The 19,388-nt window shown below is 40.3% G+C and overlaps 1 protein-coding gene across 1 annotated transcript in view; it reads left to right on the top strand.

Moving 5' to 3' along the window:
• Window positions 1–19,388, top strand: part of LOC135486631 (pikachurin-like) — a 66,283-nt gene that overhangs the window by 22,926 nt on the left and 23,969 nt on the right. Inside the window, exons 4-5 of the mRNA XM_064769578.1 lie at window positions 8,121–8,576; window positions 14,201–14,402. Of these exons, the coding sequence (XP_064625648.1) occupies window positions 8,121–8,576; window positions 14,201–14,402 (658 nt within the window). The remainder of the gene's footprint in view (window positions 1–8,120; window positions 8,577–14,200; window positions 14,403–19,388) is intronic.

The raw sequence follows: 19,388 nt of genomic DNA on the forward strand, positions 1-19,388 counted from the left end.
GCAATTATTGAACTGCTTGTAACTCTAGGACACGCGTCGATCTCCGATAATCAGATATTCTGTTCGTAGCATCCCGATGATGGGATAAGATGTTTTTTCTTGGCCCTGGAGGAGTGACTTGGTGACATTCAAGATCCTGTGACGTCGAGCTAATTGTGGCAAATGTTGTGTGAAGAACTCTCAAGGCATTTATTCTTAAAGAAGTAGGCCGTTAGTACTTATATGCAGCTCAGGAAAATAGAAATGCAGTTATGCCAAAGAGAGAGGTTTGTTCCCAAGATCCTTGTGTCGCGCATGAAACGTCGTTTTCCTCACCAGCCCAACATCGAGTGTGTAAATTTATCCAAACAGACCATATTCTGTTAATAGCAACATTGTTAATTGCTCAAATCAAAAGCGTTATAGTATGTATGTTTCTACCTTATAAGATTTCTATGTCTGATATTGATTCATGTTCTCTCGCTCTTATTAGCGTTAGTGGCAATGCAGCCCTAGAAAGGTTAATTAGCGAGGAATGGCGGAAAGGCCAGGTCAGCAGCTTCCTGGTCTTGTCATCGTCTTTGGTCCAAATGGTAATTATACCGCAGATGGTTTCTTGTCATGGGATTGGATGAATATACTCTAGTTTCACCAATCTAAGACCACTTTGTTTATTACTACAAAGGCAACAGGAAGGTCAATCTAGAACATCATGGCAATCCGAAGGTTGGTGTCGTCATTCAGTATCTGTGCCATGTTCCGAACTCCTGGAGCCTAAAGAAGCATCCGCAATTCCGACCTTCCTCTTTCGTCAGAATTACTCCCCGGTCAAGCCTTGTTAACTCGGAGTCAATTGATATGTCAAGAGGTTTCCAAGGCGATCAATTGAGTATGGACCTTATCTAAAGCTCTCCCGCTTGCTTTGGCAAAAAGGCACCAGACACGCCAAAGTCAATCTTGGCCGTGCAGTGGTCAATCGAATAAGCCAAGAGGTTACGACCACCCGACTAATCCAGAAAATTACCGTCATTTGTGTCTATCTTGAGGTCGAGATTGATGTATGATTGTGAGGCACTGAAAAGGAAGGTAATCACATGTGCATTAGGGTTGACCAATAAGGAGACTGCTTTGAAACGATTTGCTTGAATTGACAGAGTGAGTTTCGGTGACTTTGACTACGAAGGACTTAAAAATGGCAGAGGCAACTAGAGTCTATTGAGATGGACTCGGGTCTCAGTAAAACACAAAAGATAAATTCCACCAGGATTGTCACTTTATCTGATGCACAAGGATAAGCAGACTTAACTCACTGGGCTGTGGTTGGAAGGACTGTTGATTCTACCACTAAGCAAACTGCTAATGAGAGTTGCCAAAAAAATAAGGGACCGAAATAAGGCTGATGGAAAGGATCTTACCACTTGCTGTAAATCTGGTATGATGCATATGTGGAACATGGTACAGCAATACCGTCAACACAGGCCTTCTTTGTGGACAATTTCGCAATCATCTTTGGAAAGGCTTAGCAATACCCTGACTTAAATCTGGCTAATTAAATCAATTTTGTTGCACCTTCACGAGATCCTGCCGTGATTACCTTTGTCTCAAAAAGCGATAAATCATTGTGGTTTCTAATATGTACTGCAGCTGTCTGATAGAATTTTCATAGCAATTGTAACAATGATATACAAAATGTAGAGAATCTATAATCAATCTTTGGTATAGTTTTCAACTTGTGGGGTGCCAGAAAATCAAGGAGGTGCCATTGTTGTCTGTTTTAATTACTTTTTAGGTATGATTGATGCGGGGCCAATTGACATTGAAATGTGAATCGCAACCGGTATCTCGCTAGAATCTGGAGTTTGTCTTGGTTTGTTTCATATCAGTACTTCAGTAGGGAATGAACTATGAAATGGATTCTTGTTTGGGAACTGATCAAACATGTTAGTTGGCAAGTTTAAATCTTATCTTCCGTTCATTAAGAAAAAGTTAGCAACAATCCTACCAGCTGTGTTTTTCTCGAGGTCCGTCTCTATTTTCTTCGGCGTTGCTTTTCGAAAGAAGAAGCTCCTGCCTAAACGTACTGATGGATGTCACAATCGTTTAGTGAAATTCCTTCCTTATAAACATGTCTAATCATGCAATTTACCAGTCACTAAATTGCATTGTAGACTTTTAATGGAACTTGAACACTATAACTCGATTAGGGTTGAGAACGACCTGATGAAGTTACGCTGTCCAGAGTATGATTTCGCGATCGATGCAGAAAGTGATGTCAAACGGCATGCAACGTATGCCGTGTCGCTTTCACAACCTTGCTCCCATATAGACCAAATACGCCTGGATACAAGGTACACCAGGCTGGCATCTTATGCAAAATACACCTTTATTGACAATGGCCACGCTGCTACACGCTGTTATCAGGGATGTGAAAGGGCAGAAAGCAAAACAACTTTCTCATGAAAATGTTGTTCTTACAACTGCCCCTACTAGGTAAATATCTCGTGAAACATGAAACACACATTACTATCTCACATATTTTTACTAGCATCCCATTGTGAAACTGACACTGATCTTTGGTTTTGACATGTCTAAAAAGGTGTTGTCCTTCTGTGTTTGACCTTTAGCTTCACTGGGAAATTCTTTAAAGCTAATTTTTCATCAGGGTCAAGTGATTCATGTGACCTTTCTCACTCTCTTTAGACTTTTTCATTATGTTCAAATGTATACACTTACTCAGCTTCACTCATAAATAAATCGTCTTGGGACAACGCTGTAAAGTATACCTTAGAATCCCAGAACCATCTTCTACACTAAGTATTCCTTGCCAAGTGTTACCAACTCGCATAGTATTCTCACTTATCTATGTTGCCTATCTTTCGGAAGGCAAAAAAGCGTGCTCCCAAGACAACCAAAGTCAATTGCTCACTCCTTAAAAGGGAATTGGCTTCTTAAATTACCGATAAAAATGCAGTAAAACTCAAGTAGCCTTCTTGGGCTAATAACATATCATATTATGGACTAGAGCGAGACTCGAATCTATTTTATCTAACATGGCTAAGTGGTAATTACCTTACAAGTCAATATTTCCAATTTCTGGCTGCTGAATTCCCTGCTCCCCTGACGTCGTTATGGTGTCGTAATTGAGAAAACCAATCAGAAGGAAGAAAGAAGATCAGTACTGTGCGGACAGTCATTTCTTATGTAATGTCCATTTCTTCTACATTGTGGCCTGACTCCCGTAGAACTTTTTCCCGCTGCTGTCACCGCAGCAAGAAAGCTGCATGCTTGAAGCTCGGGGGCCGGCTATTTGGTAATTCAAAGTACCGGCTAGTGTGTACTGGTGGCAAGTGGTAGTGGGTGATTCTTAGTTACAAAATGTCCAATAGGGCCAAACAGCTGGTTACACTGCATGGTGGCATCCGCAGAGGCAAATATGCTCTTTTGAGTCCACAGGAAAACTATGCAAATGTCTGGCCAATCTCATTCTGACACCATTCGTTGGACATCATTCTGACATTATTCTTGCAAGATATCAACTTGAAATTCATGGAATGGTGTCATTTCAGATGTCCATCAGGCATCTTCTTATTTCAAAATTATTTCTCACTTTAGTTTTGTTTTAAGCTTTTGTGAGGGTTAATTTAGTAAAGTTTTGTAACCAATTTTTGATCGCATTCCAACTGAGTCTGTTTATCGGTTATAGTTTCCTGATTGATTTTATTATCGATCAACGATAGATCCAATTATATCGCTTTGTCATGTTTGCGGAATATTTTTTGACAATTTCATCATCTTGTTTAGATTTATTAGTGTCGTGACATGACTATTCAGCAGGACTCCTCGGTAAATGTGCCCTTAATTGCTTTCTGTTTATTTGTATTTTACATTTGTAAAAATTACTCCCATGCTCAAATAAACAATGATTCTTTTTAGCTCACCTGTCATCATGAAAATCAAGATCAACGACACTATATAATCAGTTAACTACGTTTGGAACACCTACATCTGAATAAACCAAGAGCATGACCTTTTACCACTCTTAAGGACTGAAACAACCCTCAATAATAGCTGTTCATGTATTGATCAACTAATTATGATATTGACACTAAAATGAATATTGTCGATGTAATATCAGGGAGGCAAGCAAGTTCATTCTGTAACTTAAGCTGGGAAAAAAATCTAATGATGTTGTTATTGTTCTATTTGTATCGGTGAGTGACTGCCACTTGCACTGATTTTTATTGCAGGCGTTTGTAATGAACACAGCAAGTGGGTGATTTTTGTTGCACGTGCTTTTAGTCACAGGTTGCAGTGCTTTAAATCACTGGCGAGTGCTTGAATTGTCACGTTGACTAAATATGAGAAAGTTTACAATAAGCATGATTTCCTGGTCATCTCTTTGATCACATTGTTATGGATACCATCAAATGTTGTCTCGAGCGATCTGCATGCTGCATGCAACGACACTATGATTTTGTCCACAATTAATCTCCGACATAGTGATCTAGTATTTTGTGGTGATGTTACCATGGTAACATAAAGGTGATGCATTAATGAGTCGGAGACAGACAAGCTTGTGTCCCTTTCGGCCAGAGATGCTTTCTTATCTTATGATATTATAACCATTTGTGAGAAGTGTTGTCAGACACTCAATGCTCGCGGGATAAAGGCAGGTGATCATTAATGCACGTGTCGCAACAGAGAACTTCTCTTATGTTTGCTGTGATGAGCGTGCGATGAAGGGGGGGGCACATATCCCATCAGGTATTAGTATTATTAAGGGCATACCCCATTCGTGTTATATTTTCTTTTGACTTGCAAAGCCCATCAGAAATGTACAGTTCCTTTTAAAGGCCTACTGTTATAGATCTGCAGATCTGCTTTTGGAATACCCTATAATCACCCCACAGAAATCAATCGGGGGTGTCAAGGAGCAACCAGAAGGCGCCCAATTGAACTCGACCAGTAGGGAACCAAGCAGTGACTCGGCTGGGAGTCGAACCCACGACCCCTTGATCATGAGGCCGCACCTCTTCCACCGCACTACCGCTGCCCCGGTAGGTCAGTTGACCTGTACTTAGAGAGCAAGAACGGCTCCCCATGTTGTGCTAGTAATCGCATTGTTTCTTGTCCGGAAATTGTGTGGTAGTGTAGGTGAACCATGTTTATCTGATATCCTGAACATTTTGACCAAATACGCTGTATTGACAACATTCTGGCTCTGATATAAATGAACATGGTCTCTTCGCGTAAAATTGACATGTAGGTATTTGTAAAGTTTCATTTTCCTGCTCCACAAACATGTAATATTTAAAGGGACACTTCAGACAGTAGCCAGGTGTGCCATGATAAGTTACGCAATGTTGCCAATAGGGGTCACTGCCATTTCACATTTTATCATATACCGTATGTGCATTGATCTGGTAGACAAAACCACAGAAAGTGAAAATTTCAGTCAACCTGTCTGTACAACACGTACATCATTGTTGAACTTTATCGCCAGTACATTTTTACATGATTTAACATTTTCAAATTCAATGACAAATTTCAAATTATTCATGAATGGCGTAGATTGAAAAATCTCTTGTCAGCCCATCGCAATAGCTAATTGAATCCCAATAGAGCAATTGTCAAGCCCTTGAAATAATTTCTTTCAAGCTAATACCACAACTTTTGCACTCACCTCATGTCCGACACATTATTTTGATACCCGCTGAATAGCCAGTAATGGACCAGCTATCAGCAAGAGTGCTATCTGACAAATGCAGTGTTCAGTTGATGTGAGTTCCTGGCCCAATTTACTGGAGACGGGAACAAATTTTGTGCTGGGTGATATTGGCACTTGGCGATATCAGGTATATTGGGGGATATTAGTATTATTCATTCATTCATGCTCTTCCCTTGGGATTCTGCACCAGAACAACGGGATATTTGATTGATTTGGTACGGACTCAGTTTTATTAAGGGCAGGCCATCTTGTGTTTTGATAACTTCTTCTTCTTCCTCCAGATGTTCACAACAAGTGAGATTTTCACAAAAAAACACATTCGGCATCCGTCCATGCTCCACAGTCATACACTGTAGTTCTCCACTAATTCCAAAAACGCCTTGTTTAATCCTTTTAAGCTTTTGAAGGCATGTTGTTTCAATTTGATGTGCTTACAGTTTACTCAAAAATAAGTGTTCCAAAAGACGCGTCTCTCGTTTCTATAGAGGGAGTCGGGCCTAAGGGATTGACAAACAGTATTGGTTAGTCTCTTAGCTTGGCAAAAACCCATTTATTCACATTTATGCACATTAATGTGACCCTCCATAGAGAATATGGATGTACATGTACCTGCAGCAAATTGCATGAAATTGACATTTAATGTGGCTGGCGCATCTCTACTAACGCGTTTAGTTGCGTCAACTTCCTTGATTGTCAGCCGAAGGTACTTCCTATGCAGATTAGCGTAGCATGCCTCTGGGTGCATGCGGTTGTGTCGCAGGCCGCATGCGTCTTAGGTGGCTTAGATGTATTAGAAACTGAATGTAGAATGCTGTGGGTGCATTCTGCATATACTAAGCAACCAAGATGCAGGTCCGAAGGCCCACAGAGTTACAGAAAGTCCCTGATAGGGTCTCTCAAATCTCACAGTGCATCGAAACTATCATACTGTGTGAGGAATGTATATCGCTGAATACAACACACTCCATGCAACTATTCCCCCGAAGACCACCGTGCTGACCTTCTTTGCTATGCTTACATTCATGTAGTAGAAAAGTGTTCCTTTCAATATGCAATTACGAAGCGGCTGCGATGGCTTCTCATATCATTAACTCAGCCAATACCTGGGAGATTCTCCAGGACGACATCATGTCCATCAGTAATTAGCCCTGCTCCTCTGGCCAGCAATAGTTCAGGGAAAGGGGAACAAATTAACCAATTAACTCTTTATGCCGTCACTGATGCTGGAATTGTGTTCCTGAGAAGATGGCGTTTTGTAGACAACAGCAAGATTGTATCAAGGAACTCTCACCGATCTAAGTCTGTTTCGGAAAATTCAAGAAACTGGAGATATTATGCACATGGTTGTGAGATTGCTCAACTCGGAAACATGGAAATTGTCCGATCAGCTCATGATGAAAGTTGTCAGCTTGGCCTTTGTGACAATTTTGTAGTCATGAATCGGCCTTAGGGTGGTGAAACTCGAGTATCTTATGGGCAGAATGATACTCTGACTGTGGCGTGCGCTTAAAGCCTCTGCCAGGGGTTTTAAAACATATTTGAGAATGTTGACACATGAATATTTGTACTCTCAGAAGGATGGCTGACATGTCCTTTAACGAATGTCCTCAGAGAACATCTTCCATGGAAATCTTCCCTATTATTGATGATCTTTGGCTGCCGGCGTTTGACCGCTGCCTCCTTCCGCTATTGATCGACCATTTCAAAGATGTTGTGATTGCATTATTGAATGGAGAATGGGCGAGATGATCACTAAATCACATTGACTTGCATATACCACGAACCATCACGATGACTATTGGCGAAATACCAATCAGATTCCCGCCGGCGGAGTCCCTGCGGTGAAGAGCACCTCGGGCGCCTCTCACTAATAGTTCAGTATAGGAACCTATGTAACGAAATGCCTGCATTCAATTCCTAATCGGGTTCCCGAAGGGGTTCGTGACTGCGTTTGACAATTGGTCACAAATTGACGAATAAAAGTACTGTGATTTGATCTATGTATATAAACCAGTAGGATAAGCGGCGCCATCATCTTTCAGGGCCCGAAGGCGGGATACACTTGAGCCCATCTCATTATATCCTCATAACGTAACATATATCTTCTTTTCTGTTCGCCCAATTACTCAACCAATTAAAGGACAAAAGGGAGCACTGCTTGCCTGGTCACAGTTATCACTGTATTTGACTAGACTCTGCTGTCTCCTGTATCTGATCAGTCAATTTCAATTACTGCTTGCATGTAATGTCATGTTACACAAAAACAGTTGCTGAAATAATGGGCTTTTTTGACCGATAGTCTCACTTTTATCCGATCGAAATGTTATGAGGTGTCAATGCATTTCAGTCAAATGATATTTCGAAGTCATTAAGGAAGTTATCCTCAACATTCTTTTTCATTCTGTCTTTTCAGTATCCAAGAACAAACCATCATATTTTCCACCAACAACCACAACGAGTGCAGCTCCAAAAACAGAGGCGGAAACGAGTGAATCCAGTAAACAAACTCTTGACTACGTTGATGTAGAAACGTTAAGAAACGCCTTGATCGGCCACACAGACGATGAGTACCCATACGGGCCGGATTACCAGGCCGATGAGTACTATCAATCAGAGGAAACAGATTCCCAGCCAAAAACCTCCCAAAAAAATCATAAACAAACTATGAAGGATAAAATTCAACGATATTTGGACAATGTTGATTCGATGCAAGCAACGTCGTCCCGGAAGGGTAAGAATCGGCGGGAGATAAAGCGACAGTGTTCCCGCCTCGATTGTCAGAATGACGGGAATTGTATCTACGATGATGCCCTTAAGAGGGTACGATGTCAGTGTGAGTTGGGCTACACAGGAGACAGCTGTAAAGAAGGTAAGAACATGTTCTGAAGGGATGTCGTTCATTCGAAAGTATCCCTATTGATGGCATCGGTTTTCTCCAGGGTCTCTGCATGGTTTCCGCTTACGTTATATTACAAAAACTACAATCGGACTGTGCGAAGAGGGACTGGAAACCTTTAAAAATTATAGGGGTCAGAAAATAAACACTGTAGATAATCTCAAATGGTCATCGAGTAGTCATTTACAAAAGATTAATTAACCACAAGCGACCTGTCTAGATATTGTAATCCCAGCACGATTCTTGTGTAATCCATGATATGGTCTATCATGATTACAGATTAGAGAGATTAGGTTGGTTGCTACATGATGTCCTACTGGTCACCACCAGTTGATGCGTGATAATCGGTCACGAACAAAAGTTAGCTGGTAGCATCAGCTATTTTTAGGCTGTTTGAAATTGGCTACGAATAACCCAAATCAGCGCCAACCATTGAAGTTATGATATTCTACAATGATTCAATTTGAACGTTTTTCGAATTCGATTCCGAAAGATATAAATGAACGCTTTATATTCATGAACTTGATGAAGGTATTCTGCAGACAAAAAACTGTGTATTTCAAGATTCCCTGAGCTGACTTTGTATAGTCTTCTGTTGAATCTAGTAGGGTATTACCATTCCAATTGCTCTGGGTGCGAAAGTTATTCGATAAATCAGTGGCTCATCCTGGGAAATCATGAGTGTTTTCTCTGAAAAACCTTTTCAAATACCACACAGATTGATTATCATCGTTAAGTAATCTGTTCATCACCTGTCAAGTATGGCTTTTATTCATTTTGAGTTGATGTCACCAAAAACTCGAAAAATGACTGATCCTTATGTAATCTTCCGTGAAAATCGCTCTCAGTGCAACAATTTATCAAGTTTTTGTAACGAATATTTTCTGATGCTGTATTTTCTAATACCGTACCCCGGTTTCAACTTGTACAATGGTGGTTTATTGAGAACATGTCAACTGTACACCTACGGGGAGGATCATTCTAAAACCTTGCTCAAATTTGATATCAAAATTGTTGTTTGCCTTAAAGGGGAAGCTTAAGGGAGATCTCCTACATTAAAGGTGTTTGTTATAAATTCAAAAGTAGTAATTGAATTTGAAAGCTTCCAATTGTGTGAATACAAGCAAAATAAAAATGTCAGCATTGCCATTGTGTAGATATACAAATACTATGAATGCCAAGTTTCAGCAGATTTGTGATGTTAGCTCATTAAACAACAGCAGAAGAAGAAACATATTCATGTAAAAAGCCACCTATTCCTTTAATGAGTCAGCATAACTACCCGTTAAATCATGAAAATGCTGATCAGATCAGCTTTTAGTGAATGATTTGACGATTAGATTAAGATGGATCATATCGTTTGTGAGTTTATGCCGATCGTTAAGACATTTTGATTGATGGAGTCTTGACGATAAGATTTGTTTGATGTTCCTACTGCACTGGTCTTATTGGTTTAGAGTCAGTAAGTTGTGGCTTCAGCATGGTCAGCATGGTCAATGAGAAGCTAGATATTTGGTGCATCCATTCAATCTCTGCATGCTCAGCCTCCAGATATTTGGACCATGATAACGTTGTTTCCTAACAGCTGTTAACTCTTTTGCTGCCCGTACCCAGTGTAAACCAGGTCTGTACACTGCGTACTATTGCCGTGCAGTATTCCATTTTTTGATAGGTTTACACCTGAAAAAACAAGATGACAGCTTTGCACTTGATTCAAGTGACAAATCTATGCTTCTCCTTGTCCCTAAGATTGGGTAATGCGAGCTATTTTACCATGAAACTTTTCCTAAGCCAAAACCCTGCAGTGGCGAAAGAGTGAACATGCAGTGGCAAAAGCAGCAAACCACACAGCATTCACAGGCAGTAGATTAATTTCCATGTAACCTGTTAGCTTGGTAATCGTAACTGACCCCAACGCCTGTGAAAGTGGAGAACTGCCGGTCAGGATTGAGCATGTTGGCCAAATTTTCTAGAGCACTATCACATGTGAACTATGGACACCAACTGGCAAGTCTATGCTTCCTTCTCAAGGGGCCCTAGTTTACGATAGTGAGATAGACGCAGATGTTTTCGCATTGATTCATTACATTGAACCAATTTTGACCTAATTTTGCCCATTCACAATCATTAGGCCAAATGAGGAGAAGGGTAATCAGAGAGGAAACAAATGATCTAGTTTCCATCGGGGTGAGAAGATATCGATATTTTCCAATCTTTTGGAAACTTCGGGTAAAGCTACTTTGGCTGGATTGGAATCTCTATTTCCCTGCGTTGGCCTGTTGCAATAACATGCTCAATGCTCTTCCCCTCATTTTGTCCAGTCGATTGGGACTGCTGGAGCTCTGCTATAGTTTCCTGTGGAACACTTGCAACTGGGTTAATGTAGAATTGGCCAGAAATGTAAAAAAACTTCTTAACTTCCAGAAGAATTCCTGTCAGGGTAAGATGGTTCTGTTGTTAGGGAGAGCCGAAGCTTTAATGGGTTCCATTGGAAAACCAATGGCTACATTAACGTCACTGGTTACCACTCATAACTGGCCGCAGAATTCCTGAAACTAGTTCTTCCAGAACTCTTAGAAAGGCATTCTTTAAGGGCTAATTGTCCTTTGTAATTTTCGTAAAACTAATGAAAAATGGACTCTTTTTAATTGACACTTCTCTAAAGTGCTATATAGTACATTTCAACCACAGATTAAGTGTGTGGGCGATATCATTGTGAACATTATAATTGTTTAAGAATGATCAATATATACTATTTATAATCTTCTTACATCAGAGACACTCAATAACATTTCCAAAATATCCCAATGTTTGCATCTTGTTTACCAATGCATTTGTTTTGTTTACCCCTTTGGGGAATGCTCATGGTTGTTTCGCACTAGTATATGTGGGAGAAAGGTGGAAAATGTGGTTGTAATAATGGCAAACCATATTAAGACATAATCTTCCCTTAAAAAGTGTATGCCATTCTAAATACTGGTGGTCTGGACATGGTGATTCTGAAGACCTCCCCAGACGGAAAGTATTTCTTTTTAGGCTTCAACCTATCTTTAGAATCTGCCAACTGTTTTTCCTGCCAAAAAAAACCCGTTTACACAATGTCTGTACTCTCGTGTGGACACTCTTCCCTCAAGAGAAGTGAAGAGTTGATGATGATCAAATCGGCGCAGCTCCCTGATTGTAAATATACAAATGTCGTATGCTTTTTCTTGCAAACACAATTGCCGTTCTCATCAAGGAACCTATCAGGCAAATTTATACCAATCAAGTCATCACGATGCATGGATTGTTTTATTGATTTCGTGGACGCCTATACAACATCGTTAGCAGTGATCGATAAGGAAGAAAGGTCTCCTTAAATATTGTACGACTTTCCTGTCCGTGGGTTTGCATATGGGGACGGTTTCGCCGTGATATTTCACAGTGCGCACATGAATATAGATGGGACATTTTATTGAATTTAGATGTTTATACCACCTTGAATGTTGCCATTCTGAATCAGCTCATTGCTGGATCATTCTGGCTCAATGGGGTACGTGTGCAACAATGTTGATTTTTTTGTTGGGGCCAGCAATTCCACAGCTCTGTGAGGATTTTTGCATTGATTTGACACATAGTTTTGCAGCGCCACGAAACAGCTAAGACCATCTTGTTATTTGGAGCAATTCAATTGAAATATGATTGAAGATGACAAGATAATTTGCTCAAAGCTTATTTAAATGTGTGCCGTGATGTTTCTGCTGACTGAGAAGGATTTCATGTTCAATGCAATTAGAGCCTCATAGCCTGGTGGTTGAAACTGCTGGCTACATGTACGGTAAGATTATTATTACCAACAAGCTGTAAGGCCCAGGTTTGATTCTTGGGAGAACCAAGAATTGTATTTCTGGATGAACTGGTGTTGATTTCAAGGAACTGAATTCCTGGCTCTTCCCAGTCCGCGGAATGAGACGATTAAGATGTTAACTTGTAGTTCCTTGTATCTGGTGTCAATGCCAGGGAGCATCTTGTGATGGACGCACCCTCTGTAGCCAAATGCCCTTGGCATAGTGGTCACTACATTGATGATGACCACGTCCAAGTATAGGAAGGAAAATGTAATGCTGCTTGTATCAGGTAAAATGCAGCACTCATTATCTACAATTACAACAAAAAAATTTGCCTCATAACATTTGAGTATTTTGCAGTTGGCCTACAAATATATTTTTGCAGATAAAAACAATATATAATTCAGACTTTCCTACCTACTCATGAGAAAGAAATTGTGAAGCACGTACGTAACAGCAAAATAAATATTTGTTAACCTGCAATACGGGTATCTAAACAAATTTTGATTTGTTCACGTTAAAAATGTAGTAAACGATTTGCCTCAAATAATAATTTGTCAATCTGATATTGATTATTATCGCCTTCAAGCTTATGGCCTCTTTCGATCATTGTTCCAAAATTGAATTATGCAAAATTCTCAATAATCAATCGGAATCGTACCAAACCTCTACAATTGTTTTACGATAAAGGCCTATGCCGTTCAATTCAAAACTTGAAATTAGGTTTGAGTTTTTCAATTTTGTAAATACACATCGAATGTAAATTTCAACAATGCCATTTCTGGCATTGTGTAGACTGATATAAGTTTCAGCAAATTTGCGTGCTTATGTAACTGCACTAGCGTAATGTGCATTTCAATTTACCTGAGCCACAAGATAGTACATTGAACATCAATGGGGAAGGCCTTTAATGCCTGCAGACACATGTAAACACCTATTATAACAATGTTGTCCTTTTCTCATTAATATTTGCTGTGTATCTCACAAGTTTGAATTGATATAACCTTAAACCTATTCTAATATTTTCCATCCAATAAATTGATTGAATGGAGCATTGTCGCTATTGACTAATATTTCTAATCGTGGAACAAAGTATTTTTCAAAATGATGGAGCGTGTACAGTGTGGCAGTGAGAAGCCCCAGCAAAGCAGCATTTTGACGACCAGCCAATACTCCTTTCAAAACCTTGAAAAAGAGCCGATCATAGCCTTGTGGTTAACACTGCTGGCTACCACGCAAATGGAACTCAGGGTTGTATTTCTGGATGAACCGGCGTGGCTTTCAAGGAACTAAATTTCCTGACTCTTCACAGTCCTTCAAATGTGATGTAAAACTGAGGTTCCTTGTATCTGGTGTCTGTGCCAGGGCAGAATAAAGACCCCACCAAGTGAGAAACAGGAGTAGCTTGCTTGGACTCCACCTTTGGCCAAAGTCAGAGTTGCTAGGCTAATCCCAACTGGCGCCTAGCTAATCAGTAGTGGTACTCAAAAACGCTCTTCCTGCCTTGGAGGAGGAATACTCCCTGGAGAAAATCACCACCAAGTGCAGAGCGAATGCTGAAGAAAAAGAAAATCTTGAATCAGCACGACCGTAAGGCAGAAGTTTAAACAAAATTTCCTGATTTTTCATCTGGTATGCAATACATGAATAAGTTTCCTCAATAGGTTCAATGTGCATGTCAATATGCGATAATTGTGGACCAGTTTCCCATACTTCTACCTCCTGTATCATCCTCTTGATTCTTATCACATCCTAACATTATCTTTTCAGAACAAATTGTCAAATATCCTCAATTCCGTGGGACGGGCTATCTCGCATTCCCACGCCTTCATCACGCCGGTGGCCGGTTCACCATAAATATCGTATTCCGGCCCGATAAACCGACAGGCGTCCTCCTCTACAGCGGAGATCTCACTTTAGGGCGACAGGATTTCTTCTCGCTAGCAATTGTAAATGGATACCCAATATTTCGGTGAGTATTTTCCACTTTTGAACCAACACAATTTTTTTCAGGTACACCTTCCGAATTCAATCCTCCAGAGACATGGGAGAAGGTGTGGTGTTTCAAATAATCTTGCGCCAATAAAACAATTTGGCTGAGTTAGAATGAAAATAATTTCTTTCAACATTTTTGGAAAAAAAATTGTCTTGCATTAAGTGTAAAATGAGTTTTCCCTAACCCTTTTTACACAGATTTCAATTTCTTCAACAAGCCTTTATAATCTTCATTGACTGAATAATTGGATACAGCTGTCTGTGAAGAAGTCCTATTCAATGAGGCTAGGATAAGCTACTTATTTCGGAGTCATTATTTTCACGACAGGCTGTTATGAATCATAGAAAACAGTTTATACGATATACAGTGACATCTGTTTGTTGTAATGCACTCCTCGAACAAGCAATTTTAGTCGCTTCGATGGAGCCATTTCAACATGACGAATGATTGCAGTTTAGTAAAGCAGCTGTCGTATTCCAACCACAATTGACATGTCGTCAAGGCTCCATGGCAGGTTGCAGCGAACAAAATTGCTTATTGTGCAGTCAACAGGAAAGCAGGAGTCCATGGGTAACATGCACGGGCAGAGGAACACCATTGCGTCCAAAGGAAACTCAGTATTTTGGCTCTTTGAAGCAATGTTCATCAGCTTTCGAGTTCCTTGGCAGTCATCCTCACAGACCACGGGTCATTTGCAGGCTCGTCCCCTCACCCACACTGTTTAGTAAACATGGCCCTGATGCTCAGGATGCGCAATGGCCCATGCTGTGCTGTGGTCTGTAAGACTGCTTGCAGTTCCCTCGTAAAATTTTTCCATCTTTCGTGTCTGCTTTGACCTTGTGACGCGCCACACCCAAAATGATCCTTTGTTTGGCTTACTGAGAAACACTGGACCTTTAAGCCTTTTTTCCGAGCCAATAGCTAAAAAATAATAATCTCAATATCAAGGGATCTCTGCTATATTATCTTATAGACCATAGACTGATTTCTTCTCTTCCAAGTCAATGCCATTTGATGATTACATGTGCCATTGTCAGCTATCTCTTGTCTCGAGGGAAAAAAATCCTCCCCTTGATGTGTGGATTTTTTGCGGCTCTGGTTAGGAAATAGTCTTTTCTTTGTCAGTATATGTGATAGTATATTACTACAGTGTGTATCAATAAAAATGACACCAAAAAAGTGTGTGTATTGTCTATTTTTGGACCTTTGGTAAATCTGGTGCTAGATTTTACTGAAGACACCAGCAAACCAAGTGTGAAGAGTCATTCATTCGGACATTTGTGACGTTCATTTTTAGCTCACCTCTTAGCAGAGGTGAGCTTATCCCATACCGTGGCGTCCGTCGTCCGTCGTCGTCGTCGTCGTCGTCGTCGTCGTCGTCGTCGTCGTCGTCGTCGTCGTCGTCGTCGTCGTCGTCGTCGTCGTCGTCGTCGTCGTCGTCGTCGTCGTCGTCCGTTAGCAGGGCACGTTTCGTAACTGTTAGAGCTATTGAGTTGAAACTTGGTACACATGTACCCTTATGTAATGACACCTTGGAGACCAAGTTTCGGTCCGATTCGTTTCATGGTTTGGCCACCAGGGGGCCAAACGTTAAAAGTGAAAATATGCAATATCTCCCTTAATAGTAGTCGGGAAATTTTGAAAAAAATATGGTAGGTACTTCTAGCAAAGGTGCATCATATATCCTCCGGGTTTTTGATTTGCCCTCCTTTTCAAGGTCACAGAGGTCAAATAGTGTAAATTGGCCGTTAGGATGTAACGATGGCACGTTTCTAAACTGCAATGACTATTGATCCCAAATTTGGTACACATTTACCCCTTAGTCAGGTAATCTCAGGGACCGAAGTTTGGTCCAATATGATTCACCACTTGACCACCAGGGGGCAAAATCCAAAAACCTTAAAAATTTGATTATTCCTTAACTTCTTGCCCGATTGCCACCAATTTGATATCATGGGTACATCTAACCGCCATACAATATATGTCACACAGGTTTTTAATTTGACCTTCTTGTCAAGGTCACAGAGGTCAAATGGCGTAAATTCGCCGTCAGGCCGTAACTATGGCACGTTTCTTAACTGCAATGACTATTGATCACAAATTAAGTACACATGTACCCCTTGGTCAGGTGGTCTCAGGTACCGAAGTTTGGTGCGATCTGATTTGCCGCTTGGCCTCCAGGGAGGGGGCCAAATCGTAAATTCTTCAAAATGCCATTATTCCTAGTATTACTTGCCTGATTGGCACCAATTTTATATCATAGGTACATCTAATTCTAACAACCATTCAATGTGTCACCCGGGTCTTCTTTGATTTGACCTACTTTTCAAGGTCACAGAGGTCGAATGTACTGTAAATTGGCCATTTTGGGGAAATTGTAATTGCTTGGACCTACATCAAACCTAACACTACATGACACAATACCATGCTCTTTATCCATCTTTCCTCCACATGAGGTGAGCACAATGGCCCTGGCCATTTCATTAAGTGAACAAATGCTGTTTAGATACAAGGTAAAAGGTGTAAAAAAGGGCTTGCACAGTAAATTTTGAAAGTGCAAGAAGGTGGAAACACCTATTGGTGACTTCATGTAACTTAATCTGGTCAATCTGGGCCGGCCCATAGTCTATAGTCTACCTTTAAATGTACAACAAGGCAATAAAGCTAGCCAATCCAAAGTTAGGACATGGTCAGCATGTTTAAATTTGGGAATACTAAAACCCAAAGGAAAGACATCCTATATTGAGAGATGTTCAGCTTCCATCCAGGGTGGTTCACCTTCCCATTCCGACATTTCTATATCGATAGCATTATCCTCCAATATTGATATCATTGCTTATATCAGCCATTGTCTGGTCGGAATTATTGCATTGTGTAAAATGCGAACCACTTGGGATAGCCTACTAACAAAAGTCAGTGATCCTATATTCGTATTATCATGAATATTATTCGGTGGCTCATGCATTTTGAATTGTAGGTATTGCCTCCAATTTCAGTAATGGATACTGTCAATGATATCATATGTGTTATTAACCCTTTACGGACTTGTGATATTCAGGGAAACCATTTCTTGTGTAAGATATACAGTCACCGCCTGGTTTGATAGTACAGATGTATATACTTGGAAAGGTCTTTCATACAAATTAAAAAGGTCAATATTCAACAGGACAGCTTTAAGACACTCAAGTACCTCTTTGTTCTTGATATCATTGCGGGTGACTTATGAATTATATATACACAATCATCAGGACACCTTTCCTTAATGGACAGTCCGTTGCATGTTATAGATTGCCAGCCTTTTTTTTACTGAGTCCAACTCATCACAACCTGACTCGTAAAGTGTACATCTGCACACATTGATCCTACTCCAAAGTACATGTAAGTGGCGAGGCAAAGTTAAACCAAATAATGCATGGTGTGATGTATGCATTTGTCCATATTTTGCTGGAAAGTCATACATATGTGATGGGATAAATGTACTGGCAATTTGGTGAATAAGGCAACAGAAAAGTAAACAAATACTTCCTGACTATCACGGATTGGGTTACAAGCAAACATCGTGAATATTTAGGCTACAAAAAGCCAGCAATTGCAATTCCTGACTGTCACAGATCGGGATACTATCAAAATTCGTGAACAGCTAGCAATGCTCTTCCTGACTATCACAGATCGGGATACGATCAAAAATGGTGAATTAAGGCAACACAAATCCAGCTAGTGCACTTCCTGACTATCACAGATCGGGATACAAGCAAAATGGTTAATAAATTTAGGCAACACTAAAGCAAACAAGTGTACTTCCTGGCTATCATGATCTAAAATCGAGGCTGCCCCTGCAAAAACAAGACGCTATGCAAATCAATGATGCATTACAGTCGAGGTGTTTGGACACTGACAAGCTATATCATGCTGCATATTACTATCAAGTTGTGTTCAAACATTTCCTTCTATGCAAAGCTGTATCATGACACTATACAATGAATCGTTCCGTGGTGATTTGTCCGCTTGTCGCCCGCAGTCAAGATGACAATACCTGTCTGAGCATTCACTTGTCATTTCCCTGTCGGAGGAGGCTGGCAATTTCATGGGATGAGTCACAGATGCGGAGAACAATGCGTGATGGATTAGCACGTTTTGATGCGATAAGATTGTGTGTGTTGTGGCTTATTGGGTGTAACATCGGTGAAAGGACTTCTACCTTGAGTTTAAAGAAAATTCAATCCTTTGCTACTCGTTTTGGCGCTGCTCATCAAAAATGACTTCGAGGGTTAATTTTCAATCGATTAGGAGTTTCTAACCCAACTTTGTTAAACTATTTTACAAAAATTGATTAATAGTTGGCGTGTTTGTATTCAATACAAAGCCAGTTATAAAACCTTGTTGACACACAGTGTGGGCCTATCATTATTGCTTATATTCATCTCCAATACAGATGCAAAAATAGATTTGTCAAAATCTCGAATGAAGTTCAAATAAGTTGTAGGCTTGGCTGGCCGGGGGGTCGTACTAGTATCTATGAGGCATAAAACAATTTGGTGGTGATGGGGATGCTGAAAAATTAATGAGGCGTTTTTAGTAACTTCATTCGCCCACGCGAGTGATTTCCATTGAGGAAAGATGCTCCTAATTGCCTATATTCCCATGTGATATTCCTGTTAAAGTGCTTGTGAGTGCTATGGTTCTGTCAATGGGAGACTAGAAGTGATGACCAGGTTGGCCTGATTCAGATACAGTCCTAATCACAAATGACAACCCTCCTGCTTCGCGTCGTTGACGTACAACGTACACGTGAGTTGCGCGCGCATCAATTTTAAATTTTTTTATTCACTGAATATCATCAAGTAGAGATTTAATCCATAATTGATATCATGACATGAAGGACTGAGTTCTTGGATTGGCATTTTAAAATAAATGAATTAACAAAGTTTCAAATTGTGAATTGTTCTTTTTAAAAAACATAAC

The sequence above is a fragment of the Lineus longissimus genome, chromosome 4 (genome assembly GCF_910592395.1).
Source record: "Lineus longissimus chromosome 4, tnLinLong1.2, whole genome shotgun sequence".
NCBI lineage: Eukaryota > Metazoa > Nemertea > Pilidiophora > Heteronemertea > Lineidae > Lineus > Lineus longissimus.